Genomic DNA, 14,868 nt, shown 5'->3' with positions numbered 1-14,868 from the left:
TGCCCCAGCTCCCTCATCAGCCTGCTTGCTTCTCTCCCACAGAGGCTGTGCCGATGGCCGTCATCATCGGGGTGGCCGTAGGAGCTGGCGTGGCTTTCCTCGTCCTTCTGGCAACCATTGTGGCCTTCTGCTGTGCCCGCTCCCAGAGAAGTACGGGAGGGAGACCCGGGAGCTCAGGGAGGGGGGCAGAGAAAAAGGCCAGCTTAGACTACCCCGGAGTAACAGCAGGAGTACAGCGAGCAGGGCCCCTACCAGTGCTGTGAGCTGCTGGGGCAGGGATGGGCCTCCCGCATCTTTTCACAGGCGACGCTTTGCTCGGCATCTGCTACAGAGCAGGCGCTCTGCTGCGGCTGAGCTGGACGGAAGTGAACTCCATGCACCTCAGATTGAACATACACAGCACTCTCCACCCATCGGGAACTGTACTGAAACCCGGGGTGGGGGGGTGGGGGGAGGTGACCTTTGCCCTCCAAGATCTGCTAGTCGAACCAGAAAAGCAGGTCACCCACACAGGAAAGAAAAAGGGGGTTCAGGGAATTGCTTTGGGGGCACTCCTAAGGGTCTTTTAGTTGTTAGCCATAAAATGCTGGGGTTGCGCTTTTTTTTTTTTTAACATCTTTTTGGAGTATAATTGCTTTACAAAGGTGTGTTAGTTTCTGCTGTATAACAAAGTGAATCAGTTATACATATACATATGTTCCCATATCTCTTCCCTCTTGCGTCTCCCTCCCTCCCACCCTCCCTATCCCACCCCTCTAGGCGGTCACAAAGCACCGAGCTGATCTCCCTGTGCCATGCGGTTGTTTCCCACTAGCTATCTATTTTACGTTTGGTAGTGTATATATGTCCATGCCTCTCTCTCGCTTTGTCCCAGCTTACCCTTCCCCCTCCCCATATCCTCAAGTCCATTCTCTAGTAGGTCTGTGTCTTTATTCCCGTCTTACCCCTACGTTCTTCATGACTTTTTTTTTTTTTCTTAGATTCCATATATATGTGTTAGCATACGGTATTTGGTTTTCTCTTTCTGACTTACTTCACTCTGTATGACAGTCTCTAGGTCCATCCACCTCACTATAAATAACTCAGTTTTGTTCCTTTTTATGGCTGAGTAATATTCTGTTGTATATATGTGCCACGTCTTCTTTATGCATTCATCTGTTGATGGACACTTAGGTTGCTTCCATGTTCTGGCTATTGTAAATAGTGCTGCAGTGATGCACTCTTCACTCGTGTGTGCCTGGAGTCTCCGTCCTGGGCGTAGCTCTGAAGTTACGTTTGCTAGACAGACACATGGAAGGGTAAATGGGATGGTGGAGACGGTGGGAACAATAGAGACTGTCTTGTGGCCCCGCCTCTTTGACCCCGTGACCCTGGGCAAGCCACAGCCACTCCAGGCCTCGGTTCTCTCCTGTGTAATAGCAAGGGGTCGGCTGATGTGACTTTCGGGGCCCCACCCGGCTCTGACATTCTATGAGCGGAAGGCACAAAAAGAATAATCAGGGTAAGCCTGCTCCCTCCTCTGCTTGGCAGCCTTCACGTGTTGAAAGAAAGTTGCCTGTGTCCTCCCCTCCAAGCTGAGCAGCCTTGCTCTCTTGAGGGCCCCCAGTGATGCGGTCTAAGGCCCTCCCTCACCACCCGCTCAGTGGACATCATGGGGGAGCATATTTCAGCAGGAGTTTTCTAACAGAGCTCTCCAGGTATAAATCGGCTTCTTCCTCTAGAAGCCGTAAGCTCTCCATTACGGAAGCTGGACCACTAGTGCAGGGACGTTTCTGCTTTGGGTGGGAGGTTGACCATGGGATCTCAAGGTCCTTTCTAACAGATGTGTGATTCTCTGAACAGAGAGATCAGAGCCTGGTAGAGTAGGTCAGGGAAGACTTCTAGAAGGAGGTGAGAATTTAGTAGGATGACCAGGTGGCCGAATGGTTGGGGATGACCACCCACGCCACGGGAGAGGCAGGGAAAGGCTGAGGGTCGTGCAACCAGGAGCCAGCAGAGAAAGTACTCTGAGGTCCCAACAGCCCACGGCACGTCCAGACAGGTTCTATTACCAGGTGGGCCCTGAAACTGCTGAGTTCAGGGGCTGGAGGGGAGGGGAGAGCTTGACATCTCAGGCCCTAATGCCTGAGATGACAACTGATTCTGTCGTCTACACTTTCCTATTTTGTGGCCAGATCTCAAAGGTGTCGTATCAGCCAGGAATGACATCCGGGTGGAGATTGTCCACAAGGAGCCTGCCTCTGGCCGGGAGGCTGAGGAACAGCCCACCATCAAGCAGCTGATGGTGAGAATGTCATCTTATCCCCGCCCCACCCCGACCTCTGCGCCCTGAAGCTCCCAGAACCAGAGGCTTCCTGATGCTCTAGATGCTCCTGACAAGCAAAGCATCAGGCAAGATGTGCTTCCCCCCCCCATAACAGGCCAGGCACCTCCAGGCAGACCTAGGAGACACTGTGGGTTGGGTTCCAGACCACAGTAAAGCTAGTCACGTGGAATTTTTGGTTTCCCAGTACATGCAGAAGTCATGTTTATCCTATGTACTGTAGTCTATGAAGTGTGCAATAGCATTATGTCTTTAAAAAGGTACCTATCTTAATTAAAAAATACGTTATTGCTAAAAACTGGTAACCATCATCTGAGCCTTCAGTGAATAGTAACATCAAAGATCACTGATCACAGGGACGGTCCAGTGGTTAAGACTCCGCGCTTCCACTGCAGGGGGTGCGGGATCCCACGTGCCGTGAGGCGTGGCCAAAAAGAAAAAAAAAAAAAAAAGATCACTGATCACAGATCCCCATAACAAAGATGATAAGAATGACAAAGTCTTAAATTCTCAAGAATGACCAAAATGTGACACAGAGACATGAAGTGAGCAGCAGATGCTCTTGGAAAAATGGTGCCAAAGGACTTGTCCTCTGCAGGGTTGCCACAAGCCTTGGATTTATAAAAAATGAGATATTTGTGAAGCGCAATAAAACGAAGCGTGCTCGTATTCTCAGCCAACAAAGATTTATTGTGTGTCTACTATATTGTGCTTGGGGTTCTCGGAGACTCAAAGGCATCTAAGATGCAGTCCCAGCTTTCAAGGGACCCATTGTCCCGTAGGGAGAGAAGATGTGCATAATTGCCATAAGATGTTGTGATATAACATATAATCCTCCACATATAGATATTATCAACATCCAGTACATGCCCTGCTCCCCCCATCTCCCCAGAAGTCTGCAACAAGCATAGGTTCCTCTTTGGGGACTGGATGGCTTTAAACTCATAATTTCTCCAGCAACCCCAAGGCCGCTTCTCCTCCCAAGCCCCCTCGATGGACCGTCACCCATCCATCTGTCCAAGCAAATCCCGGAAAACTCTGCTAGAAAACTCTGGTGCCTACTGTGTCACGGTTATAATATGTTGGAGTAGCAGCTGCAAGCAGGTCGGTCAAGAGCATGGGCCTCTCTGTGCTTCAGTCTCCTCTTCTAGGATAGGATGAAGGTCATGGTACATGGGGTCGGGGTGAGGGCTCAGTGGATGAACCCCTGAAGAGGCTGGAGCCAGTGGAACACAGTGAGGGCTCAGGGAACGGTCGCTATTTGCTTTGCTGTGAAATCACCTGTTTCCTTATCTGTCTCCACTAGACGGTGAGCAAGCTGCCTTACTCATCCCTGTGTCCCCAGAGCCTTCCACGGTCCCTGGGAGATGCTCACCAACGTTTAGTGAATTGAAATGACGTTTTCTCTGCTGCTCGTCTTCTATCCAGTTGATTTTCAGGTCCCGACAATTCCACTTCAGAATCTTTTCAGAGCTGTGCCCCTGCCTCTTCTCCACTATAACTCCTAAGTGCAGGCCTCACCACGGCTCCCCTGATCCATGACAGCCTCCTCCCAAGTGGTCCCACATTCTAATCTTTCACCACTTTACTCTCCACCCTCCAGAGTCCCACAAAGGGTCCTTCTAAGATGCAAATCTGATCCTGTTACCGTCCTACTTAAAGACCCTCGGTGGCTCCAGACCTACCTGATATTCCAGCAGCAGGCGGGTCATCAAGACCCTTCAGCAGGAAGCGGCTTCCGGCCGGTCCAGCCCCGTCTTCCTGCCAAATGCATCCAGCCCTCCAACACCCCAGAGAACTTGCAGTTCTCAGCCCTCGAGTCTTTTATACCTCGGAGGCTTCGCACTGCTGTTCCCTCGGCCTGTTGATTTTGTCTGTTGAATTTCACATTCTCCTTCGAGAGTCAGCTCAAATGTCACCTCCTCCACAATTTTCCAGGCTTGCCCCACCGTGGCTGGCAGAGCTATGCACTTCCTGGTGCTCTCCCCAAACACTCTGCATGTTCCTCTTTCATAGTGCATTTCTCTAATTACACGTCAGCCTCCCCAAGTATCCCAGCGTTCCTCAAAGACAAAGAGACAAATGTCTACTTCGCCCAGACCTAACATAGTGTCTGACACAGATGAACGGTCAGTCTTACAAGGGAGGGGACCACAGTCCAGACCTGGGCAGGAATGGACGTCTCTGTTGATGAGATTGATTGAGTCTAGTGTGAAAGTACCCACGCCTGTCCTTCATCCCCTGGGGACCTTGCATTCCCTCTCACTGGGATATTCTGACTGCCTCTGACTGTTTCCACACCATTCTCCAGTCCAGACCCTCAGGGAAGGGGGGGGGGTCACTCAGTCGTCAGTTAAGAGTGGGAGATAAGAAGAACCCGCTGAGGGCTCCCCTTGGGGAGACCTTCGTCCAGCCACTCCCTTCACCCCCGGCACCGATACAGCCCCAACACTGAGGAGAGGCGGGCTGAGAAGCTGAATCTGGTGGAAGAGAAGAACTCAATCCAGATAGAGCCACAGCACTTACTGGAAAATGAAAAAAGCAGCATTAGTGGGGAAGTGACAGGATGGAAGCACGCTGGCTGATTCTGTGGGGCTCCAAAAAGAGATCAGGAAAGTGAGTCACAAGGGAGAAGACACAGCCCCGTTCTGAGAGTGGGTGGGAACCTGGCCCAGATCATGTCATGTGCAGAAGGGATACATGGGAAGAACATTCTGTGCCACAGGACAAGAACCACTGTGGCTGTTCACATTCATAATAACCCCACTGTGTGCCAAGCGTGCTTTACTTTTCACCTTAAGTCTAATTATTTTTTTAATTTCCAGTAGTTTAGCGCCTTGTCGCTTCATTCATTCATCCGACATAAACATAACAATTGTGACAGTCCTACTGTATGGCACGCGCCACGCCGGGCACCGGCCAATCAAAGAATGAATAAAACACAATTAAATATGATTCCACCCCGGAAGGATTTTGGTCGATGACCACAGTGTGTAAGGCGCTGCACCAGGTGTGCTGGAGAACCAAAGAGAAACAGGAAATGATCTTGTCCCCAGGCTCTCTGGCCTCTGTTCGGGAAGATAACTTCGAATAATCTAAGTCCTTGCTGTGAATGGCAGGTGAGGCCCTAGTTGCCAGCACCTCAGAGGTGGTTATTCACCGATTCCTTCTCAAGGCTGTCATGAAGCCTAGCCCCGCTGAGGAGCTGCGGGCCCCGACCCTGCCCAGAGGTTCTGCAGTTATTTATCTACAAGCCCAGCTCCCTGACGAGCACAGCTGTTCTGTAGTGTCTCCTGACCTCTGTTTGCCTGGCCCTGAGCACAATGCCTGGCCTGAAGTCAATAAAGGCTCACTGAATTGAACCCAATCAAAGCAAGATCTCTGGAGGAGATAACGTAGCCCACGGGAAGGAGGACGGTGGTGGGTCTTAGAGACCTGCCCTGCACCCACCCACCTCTGGGTCTCCGGCTCTCAGGAGGGGTGGGGCTAGGGGTCCAAGAACAACAGTGAGATCTGGAATCTCCTCCAGGCTCTTGTCACCTGCCTCCAGGGGCCAGGCAGTGAGAGGTGGTGGGGAGGGGAGGCACAGATGGCAAGCATCTTTTGAGTGCATTTCTCCGGCTTTTCCTTGGGGGAAGTGGACGATTAGCCCACCTCCTACCCACTGAGCAGCGATTTCTGGGTTGTAGATGGACCGGGGTGAATTCCAGCAAGACTCAGTCCTGAAGCAGCTGGAGGTGCTCAAAGAAGAGGAGAAGGAGTTTCAGAACCTGAAGGTAAGAAGGGCCCTGGGTTACGACACGCCTGGTCTTCAGCTCTGATGACCCAGGCCCCAGATCCAGGCACAGATAGAAGGGACAGTCCCCCACAAAGCCACCTGCTCTCTCGCCCCAACACCAAGGGGCTGAGAGAGTTAAGGTTGAGCTCTCACGGTTCTCCCCTCCCACGACCTCTTCACCAATAACGTTTTTAATACCGTTTCCAAGTTCCGGACTAAAACAAAAAACAATGAAAGCCTGGCTTTCACATGGCCTTGAGCTGCCCTGAAATAACAAAACGTACCGGTCAAGACCCCACTTGAACACCTGCCAGCATCCTGCCCAGGCTGACCCTCCCGACCGCCCCCACCAACGCCTCTCCCGCTGTCCCCTTCCTCCTGTCTGTCCCTGGCCCTCCCCATGGACGGTGGGACTGGCTCCCGTCCGGTACTGTGACGCCGCTCTCCCCCCGGCCCCCCAGGACCCTACCAATGGCTACTACAGCGTCAACACCTTCAAGGAGCACCACTCGACCCCCGCCATCTCGCTGTCCGGCTGCCAGCCGGACCTGCGCCCCGCGGGCAAGCAGCGAGTGCCCACGGGCATGTCCTTCACCAACATCTACAGCACGCTGAGCGGCCAGGGCCGCCTCTACGACTACGGGCAGAGGTTCGTGCTGGGCACGGGCAGCTCATCCATCGAGCTCTGTGAGCGGGAGTTCCAGCGGGGCTCGCTCAGCGACAGCAGCTCCTTCCTGGACACGCAGTGTGACAGCAGCGTCAGCAGCAGCGGCAAGCAGGACGGCTACGTGCAGTTCGATAAGGCGAGCAAGGCCTCGGCCTCCTCCTCCCACCATTCCCAGTCCTCTTCCCAGAACTCCGACCCCAGCCGGCCCCTGCAGCGGCGGATGCAGACTCACGTCTGAGGATCCCGGGCCGAGGGCGGGAGGGCCGGGGAGGGCGGGGCCTCGGCCTGGCTCTGCAGAGACTTTGCAGAGGACCCCGGAAGCAGCCGCCTCCACCACCCTCCTGGCAACCCCGATCAAGCACAAATGCGGGCCCAGCTGCCGGGCATCGGGGCGTGGAGGTGGGGACGTGGTCAGAGGATGCCGCTGAGCGCAGTGTGCTCCGTGCTGGCCGCCCTCGGCCCCCGGCCCTTTCCTGGCGGCCCCTCCTCTACCTGCCCCTCCCACAGGCTCCAGAGGCAGCTATAACTCTGCTTTCATGAAACTGCCGTCCACGCTCCGGGCTTCGGAGGAGCTCTGCCCCTTGCCGCCCGCAAGCCCTCCCCCGACTCCCACCGTGCCTGTGCTCCTGTACAGCCCCGGGGAGCAGGGAGTCAAGTGCTTGCCGGCACGGAGCTGCCCCAGAGACCTCAGCGCCCCCTGCCCCTCCTGGTCCAGACTCCAGAGGCTGAGAAGCCAGAACGGCCCTGGCTGACACACTGGCCCGGAGCCCACCCCCAGTTTGTTCCGTGTTTTGTGTCCATACCCTTACAGTTCTGTCCTTGGACTGGATGCCTCTCAACTCTGAGGTGGGACTGGCCCAATCAGAGACTGGTGTTTGGGAGGGAGGGGGAGGGAAGGAGGGGGGAATGTGACACTCGGGGACCCCTCGCCAGGCTGTGCGACTCAGAGCCTCCCCACGCGCCCCTGCTTCATGTACTCCCCTCCTCCCCTCTGCACATTCGGAGTCAATATAAGGAGTGTGACCTTCTCTGGTCAGGGTTCTTTAAACAGCCGTTGGAGAGACTGTGTCCCAGGATCTGTGGGGTTTGAGGGGACTAGGGGGCAGGCCTTTAAGGTGATGAGACTCACCTTCTCAGCTGAGCCTAGATTCACACAAGGAACCATGGTCCTGTCCTCAGTAAGGCTCCTGGGGCAAGAGAGAAAGCATATCTGCACCTCACTCCTGCCTGCCACCTGAGAATAAAGGTGAGGGGTCCTTCCTCCAACAGATGCGTTCTACTCTTTTGTTCCTGCAGAGTCACAGCAAGACCCCAAGAGCTCAGAGGATGCTTTGGGAATGCAGGGTTCCTTGCCCTGCTTTGATTTGGTTTTCCCAGACAGTGGAGAGCTCTGGTCATGGTGACAATAGGACCTATGGGCAGACTCCTCTCCTTGCAGATGTGCCCAACCCAGAGGGCGCACGAAACCAACCACCTGACTCACGCCAAATACAGCTCAGGGGCAAAGGGGTCAGACTGCACGTTGGAGGGGTCCTTCTAGGCCTTTCTCTCAGCAATATTCTGCAAGGGTGGCTCCCTCTGTTGGGGGTTCAGGGGAGGAGGCTCTCTTCAAAGAGCCTGTGCCACCAGGCAGCCCAACGCTCTGAGACTCAAATGATGTTCTACGAATGGCTTTGTTTGGGTGGGAAGCTTGACGTGGTGATGGCAGACAGGCTGGGGTGGATAAACAGGGCCAAGTTAGGATGCAACCTCTGCAAGTAGGATTCAAACAGAACTCTGGAGAACCCACACTGTCCCAAAGGTTGGAGGTTCCTCCCCAGATTTAGACCCTTCTCCTCCAACCTTCCCTGGGAGTCCTTACCCACCATGGGAACCTTCATCACAAAAGCCTGTGCTTCTTTCCTCCACTGATGCCTTGGATGGCCCCAACCCACAGATGGTATACATAGCCTTCCTAGAGCCTCCACCCAGAGGATGTTTCTGCTTCCACCATATTTCCTATTGCTTCAAAACCCTCCACCTCCTTAGATATCTTCCTTTGCAGCACCCAAGCCTGAGGTAGTAGAAACTGATGAGAAATGTAAGTGTACATCCCAGCCCCACATCCTGCTCCTGGTACCATTTCTGGCCCAGCACAGATGCCTGTGGGCTCCAGGTTAATCTTGACAAGTTCTCTTCCTTCCCATACACGTTTTGCCTTTGCCAGCAAGGAGTAAGGGTCTAAGATCAGATGCAAAATGCCTTGGTGTGCTAGAATAAGGAAGAGGATGACCTAAGAGGATCTGTCCATTCATTTCTCCTAGCCTTCCCCACCTTGGAGGTGGGCGGGACATCTCCTTCCTAAGCCTCACCACAGCCTACCTTGCCCCTCACCCCCTGCCCACATCCTCCCCCCGTCACACACAGCACTTATAATAGGATGGAGGTACCCATTCTTTCTCGGAACCCAAGGTTATGGCACAGAATAACCTGGAGAACAGGGAAGAAATCTGATCTCCTGGAGAACAGAACCCTCTTCTCCCTTGGGAACCTCAGACACTCCCAGGGTGGGAACGTGGACATCACGGAAGATGGGGCTGCACAGTCAAGACTCGGCTACACGGGGCCCACTCCCTGAGCTCTCTCCGAGGCACAAACACAGCAAAGAATTGCCGAAAGGGTAGGAGATCACGAGTAAGGCCCTGGTGAAAGAGATGAACATAGGCAGGGGAAATCAGTAGGCTCTGGTGGCCTCTGGACCGTTGAGGCACTGAGAAGGATGCTGGACTGAGCAGTGTGCATCCTTCAACCCCTCTGACTCCATTTACTTCTCGCGTAGGAGTGAGGGGACAAGAAAGCTGGTAAAGGGAAGTGTTAAAAAAAAAAAAATTAAGGCAGTGGGAGGCCCTGAATTTCCCCATAGGTGATTTCAAGTTAACTGAAATGAGTGCTTCACGTTTGTAATCATTTAATTCTCACAATTCTACCAAGTACTACCATTTTACAGACGAGGGAGTGAACTTAAAGAAGACCGGCCCAAGGTCACAGAGCTAACAAGTGACAGCACGAGATGTAAACATATGATTTCCTCTGTGAAATGTTTCCATTCTACAGTGCAAACCCAAGGCCACTTTCATCCTAGAATAAGATGAAAACGGCCGACGCTGAAGGCCATGAGCTGGGACCCACTCGGGGGCAGGCTGAGCAAGGACAGGCCACAGCTCCAGTAGGAAAACAGGACAGGCATCCTCCACCGCCAGTCCCCAAATGACCTGGAAAGACCACGACTCCCTGGGAAAGCTCGTCTGTGTATCAAATCACCCCCACCCCTCCCAAGGCCAGGATCCAGTTTTCTGATAGCTTTACAATTCGTTACTGGCTCCGAGTCACTGGATGGGGGCCCAGTTTCTGACTCTCAGGCTCACTATCAGTCTGGGAAGGCCAGGGTTATTTCCATCACGTCTTCAACTTTCATGGAACAGGAAATGGTCTCATACAAAGCACTAGAGCACCACAGCAAATCCACCTCTGATGGAGACTACTGAAACAGTGCTCTAAAGGAATAGGCCTTGAAGCTGCCTTTGAGCTTCCGGAGTAGAGAGGAACAGGGGGAAATAACAGCAAATGTGAAGCAGCCCTTGGGAGATTTCTCAGAACAGGAGAAAAGAGCCAACAGGAATTCTGCTTCTCGCTTCCTATATGGGGGCGGCATACACGAGGCACCGTGGCCTTTGCTATTACGGGATCAGAACTGAAATCGCCAGGTACACACTCCAGGAGTCCCATCAGCCCTTCCCAAGTATTGTACTCTGTTTATGATGGCGCCAGAAAAAAAAGACGAGGGGGAGTCCTGTGATCAGTCTCTTCTCTAGTAAGTTTCCCTATAAAATCAACCCTTGATTAAAATAAAGGTATAAATATTTAAGTAAAAACTATCCTAATTTGCATAGAGATTTTTATTTAAAATACCACTTGGGGTGCCTGCTTTAAAGAAACACGAATGTTTAGACATAAACTGATGACATCTCAACTAAATCTTGACGTTTACTTTCCCTTTAAAAAAGCCTTTTAGAAGCCTCTTATGGAAGCTGTTTTTAGGAGCTGTAACCACAGGCCAGCTTCAGCATCGAAACTACAAGCGATCTCTGAGAGTCACTGATAAAGCATTCCCTTGCTCTGACAGTTACTTCTTACACCCAGTAAGGCTGTAATCATCTTTTCCCCAACCCGCTATGTTTCCACCTTCCTAACTAGGTCATAAACTGGGAAAAAACAAGTAAGGATTTGTTTTCCTGGATGAATCCACTTGTGTTTTAGGGAGAGGACCGCCCACTCTTGCCCTCTCTAGCTGCTGTTCTTCCTGGATCTGTCTCCTCCTTCTCTTTATTGGCAAAGTCTTGGACATACACGGAAAGCTTTCGGACCACAGGCCCTGTGGTTTCATGCCTACCCCAGCCCTCATCTTTAAAAGGCCTTCTGTGAACACATGCCATTCACAGGATCCATTGTTGAGTTTTCCCAGGTGCCCATATCTGCCTGCCATTCCATGTTCCCAGAGCTCCTCTCTGGACCTCTGCTCGGCCCACCCACAGGGCCGGAACAGCCGCAAACCTCGGGCCAAAAGCCTCCCTTGAGCTCACTGATCAGGGAGCCCCGGTCACACAAAGGAATCTCCTTCCACTGCTTCTCAATCTATGACCCTTGGAAATATCTTGGAATGCTACGAGAACATTCATATAATGCTCCTTAAAAGCTGTCTTCTTTGTGGTGAATCTAAAGTATTCATGTTCAAAGACAAGGTATGTGAAGTCTCAGGAAACAGGTCTTCTTAGGCAGAAGTGGGGTCTTATTAAAGAGACCTTCTCTGAAATCTACTCCCCATTATGCAAGAGGAAAAGTGCTACTCAGGATAGGAGCTGAATATAGGGATTCATTCCCCCTGAATGGATTCATCTCCCCTCAACCAGGCAAAGAAAAGTTCAAGGGGACTGAGCTCAAGATACCACCGTCACCACCTTTGTAAAGAAATTAAAGGGCCACAGCCTTGCTGCCCAAGGACTAGAAAACAAATTCATGACACTAATGGGAGAAATATGGAATGAAGAAGGCATTAGAGATAAAGTGATACAGATAAGGATTCAGGACTTCTACAGCAGAATTTTCAGATGAGAATTTCCTGAGTTTTATTTAAAAGTTTCCCTAGCTCTCTTGCCATGGAGGGCTGCAAGTGGAACGGAAATCTACAGAGAAAAAGAACAGAACTGGAGAGAATCTCCCTACCGGACTTGCCCTCTTGTGATATTTTTCCTCAGGAGAGAAACACATTTTTAAGCAAGTGAAGACACTCCTTAAGTGTTAAAGTTGGTGATGTACATAAGTAGTGTTTTAGGAAACCTCAGAATAACAGCTTAGTTCAGTAATTCCAACTTCGACTCCCCTGGGGTGATTTCTCTCATTCACTCCGCCAGCTCCACCCTTCCAGTCTTGCAAGATTCTCCAGGGGAAACAGCGCCTCTGTTGAGGGGTGCAGTACTTTCAACTGGTCTTCCCCGGAAACCTGAAATCTGGCTCCCAAAGTTCAGTTTTCCTTAAAGACTTTTGTCAGATCCTCTGTGCTGACCCTCCTAGACAGGACTGTGGTCTTCCCAACCTGCTCCCAGCAATCCCTTTACTTTAAGAGGTGGAGCCCTCCAATACATTTGGGCTCCCCCCACATCTGACATTTAATGAGACCCAAGGTTCATCTCCCCGCTTCATTTCCCGGGTGCAGGATCTCCACAAACTCTAACAAGAGAGGGAAGCTCCCTGAGGAAGAACTGGACAGGAAAACAGGCTATACCTACTGACATACACACACATAGATCCCTCCTCAAACTTTTAAGTTGGAAAGATTTCCTGGAACCACGTCTGGTACAAAACCATGGAAATGCTCAAAACTAACAACAAATAGTTTTCTGAAGCTATAATTAAGACATCAAAACGGTCAGATGGTTTAGCGGAGAGCTTACCAACCCTGAAGATGTACTTCTCAACTTTAGTTTAGGAACCTACCCTGGTATGCCGCATGCCATGGAAACGGGATAATGCCACCCAAGAAATCCCTTTCTCCAAAAACCCCTAAGAGCATCTGACTTCAACTTGAAAGCCACTGCCAGAGAGCAGTTTGAACTCACAGTTCTTTGTTGGATTCTGCAAAGCCTGCATTTGAGTCCTCTCACCAATGTCTTAACCTTCCTCTCCTTAGCTTGTGGGTGACTTGAAGACAAAGACTTTTCTGTAATTAGCCATACCTGGGCGTACGTTTGGCTCTTCAGATGGACCTCAGTTGTTCCATATGCTTTCCGGTATTTTCCATTATGCAAGGTAGCTTTCCAATCTAATATTTATGTCATACTTTACAGCCTACACAATGTTCTTCCAGACATATTCCCACTAGATCCTTAAAACTTCATTGTGAGACAGGCATGCGTAATCACTAGTTTACAGTTTACGTGGCAGAGCACGGTTGTGTATGCGCTTACACCTAACTGCCTCACGGACAGAACTGCTTCCGAGTTCAAACTTTTCGCAGGCTGGCCAGTCTCTGGGGTAAGGCAGTTGGATGTATTCATGTCCTCGGAAAGTGTAAATAAAACCCGAAGTGTTCAAAATTAAGACACGCCACTTGATGTGAATATAGAATATCATTTCAATGTGTTCCTGGGCTAGATAAAGACCTAAACTCTGTCTTGCCCAGCTAGGTGGTCGCGCTGGGAGTCCCGCGTCTTCTCCAGGCCTCTGTGGAGGAGAGAGATGGACCTCACAGTCTACACTGCACGGAGCAGATATCCTCCGATCCCTCCCAGTCCTAGTCTGTTTCACCCCCGCCCCTGCGGTGAAGTCAACGTACGTCACGTGACCGAGGCCCAGCGGGAGCTCAGAGGAGCCCAGGGAGACACCCGCTGGGAAAACCGCGGCTCCGCTGCAAACCGGGCAGACGGGCGAGGCCTCAGCGGCCGTTGCCAGGCCCGGAACCGGTTGCCAAGGAGGCGCCGGCCTCTCAGCGCGCCGAGAGGTTCCCGGGCGCTCCGCGCTGGAGCGCCGCTCTGAAGGGGCCAATCCCGCGCCCGCGCGGACGACGCATGCGCGTCCCCGCCTCCGCCCCCGCCCACCGGAAAAAATCGCGCGTGCGCCTAATTAACGCGGCTCAAGGGCTCCGGGGATTAGGCTGGGTTGTACACGCAGACTGTTGAGTTGGAAGAGGTTCGTGAGCTCATCCTGTAGTCTAGACGACCGAAGCAGTGGTTGTGGGTGCTTGTTAGAATTCCAGATTCCTGGGCCGTACCCGCAGCGGCCTGGGTAAGACCCGAGAATCTCCATTCTTAGATTATGCCCAGATAATTCCGGCAGAGGTGGTCCTCATTGGCTGGACCCTCCCTCTTGTTTCAAGGAATGTAGGAATTGGAGCAGAGACGTGGAGAAGTGATCAGCCCAGGGTCGTCCAGAATTAAGTGACAGAGCCCGGTGGAGGACCCGGATTTGTGGACTTGCACCCAAGTGCCTTCCCTCTGCTGTGCCCTGCTTCCCCACCTGTCTCCTTTTCGGGGCACGGTTTAATCAGGACCAGACAGGCTGGCTGGCAGGCGGTTCATTCACGTCGGTCGGGCTAACTGAAGAATGAAAGTTCCTTTCTCAGACCGCCAAAAATCCCACCCAGCAAGTCCACATCAAAACTCCACTGCCTGCTCCTTAGCCGAGCGATGCTGCCTCCATCCGCCTAGATTGGGGCAACCTGGAGAATGCACACCCCCCAGGGAGCAATGGCCAGTCTGGGGAGTATACACCCCCTCCCCATACACACTCCTGTGTGGATGTGATTAGTCTGCATGTGGTATCACAGGCTTCACGCAAGAATGTCAACCGCTCCTGTGTCTGCATGCGTGTGTGTGGAGTTTGGGGCGGGGGTATGAGTTTGGATTCTGGCTCGAGTTTAGGCACATTCAGTAACAGGCAGTGGCCCCAGTCCAGCTGGATCATATGTGCTGACAGCCACTTTCAATGGCCTGGACGGGGAACTGGACACTCCCATGCATACCCTTACGAGAAGCAGCTGGAGAAGCATCAGGAATCAGCAGAGCTGAG

At 52.2% G+C, this 14,868-nt stretch overlaps 1 protein-coding gene across 6 annotated transcripts in view; it reads left to right on the top strand.

The window, feature by feature from the left end:
• KIRREL3 (kirre like nephrin family adhesion molecule 3) overlaps window positions 1-13,410 on the top strand; it is a 551,606-nt gene extending 538,196 nt beyond the window's left edge. For 5 of the 6 annotated variants that reach the window (XM_067751511.1, XM_067751509.1, XM_067751513.1 and 2 more), the window contains 4 exons: window positions 43-150; window positions 2,175-2,284; window positions 6,013-6,099; window positions 6,563-13,410. In XM_067751511.1, coding sequence (XP_067607612.1) covers window positions 43-150; window positions 2,175-2,284; window positions 6,013-6,099; window positions 6,563-7,006 — 749 coding nt within the window. In that variant the 3' untranslated portion in view covers window positions 7,007-13,410. Of the gene's footprint in view, window positions 1-42; window positions 151-2,174; window positions 2,285-3,926; window positions 4,939-6,012; window positions 6,100-6,562 lie in introns of those variants that run through there. The other variant, XM_067751516.1, reaches the window with a different exon arrangement.
• The last annotated feature ends 1,458 nt before the right edge of the window (window positions 13,411-14,868 follow it).

Source organism: Pseudorca crassidens, chromosome 9, assembly GCF_039906515.1.
Source record: "Pseudorca crassidens isolate mPseCra1 chromosome 9, mPseCra1.hap1, whole genome shotgun sequence".
Classification (NCBI taxonomy): Eukaryota; Metazoa; Chordata; class Mammalia; order Artiodactyla; family Delphinidae; genus Pseudorca; species Pseudorca crassidens.
This window is presented reverse-complemented; position numbering and strand designations above follow the sequence as displayed.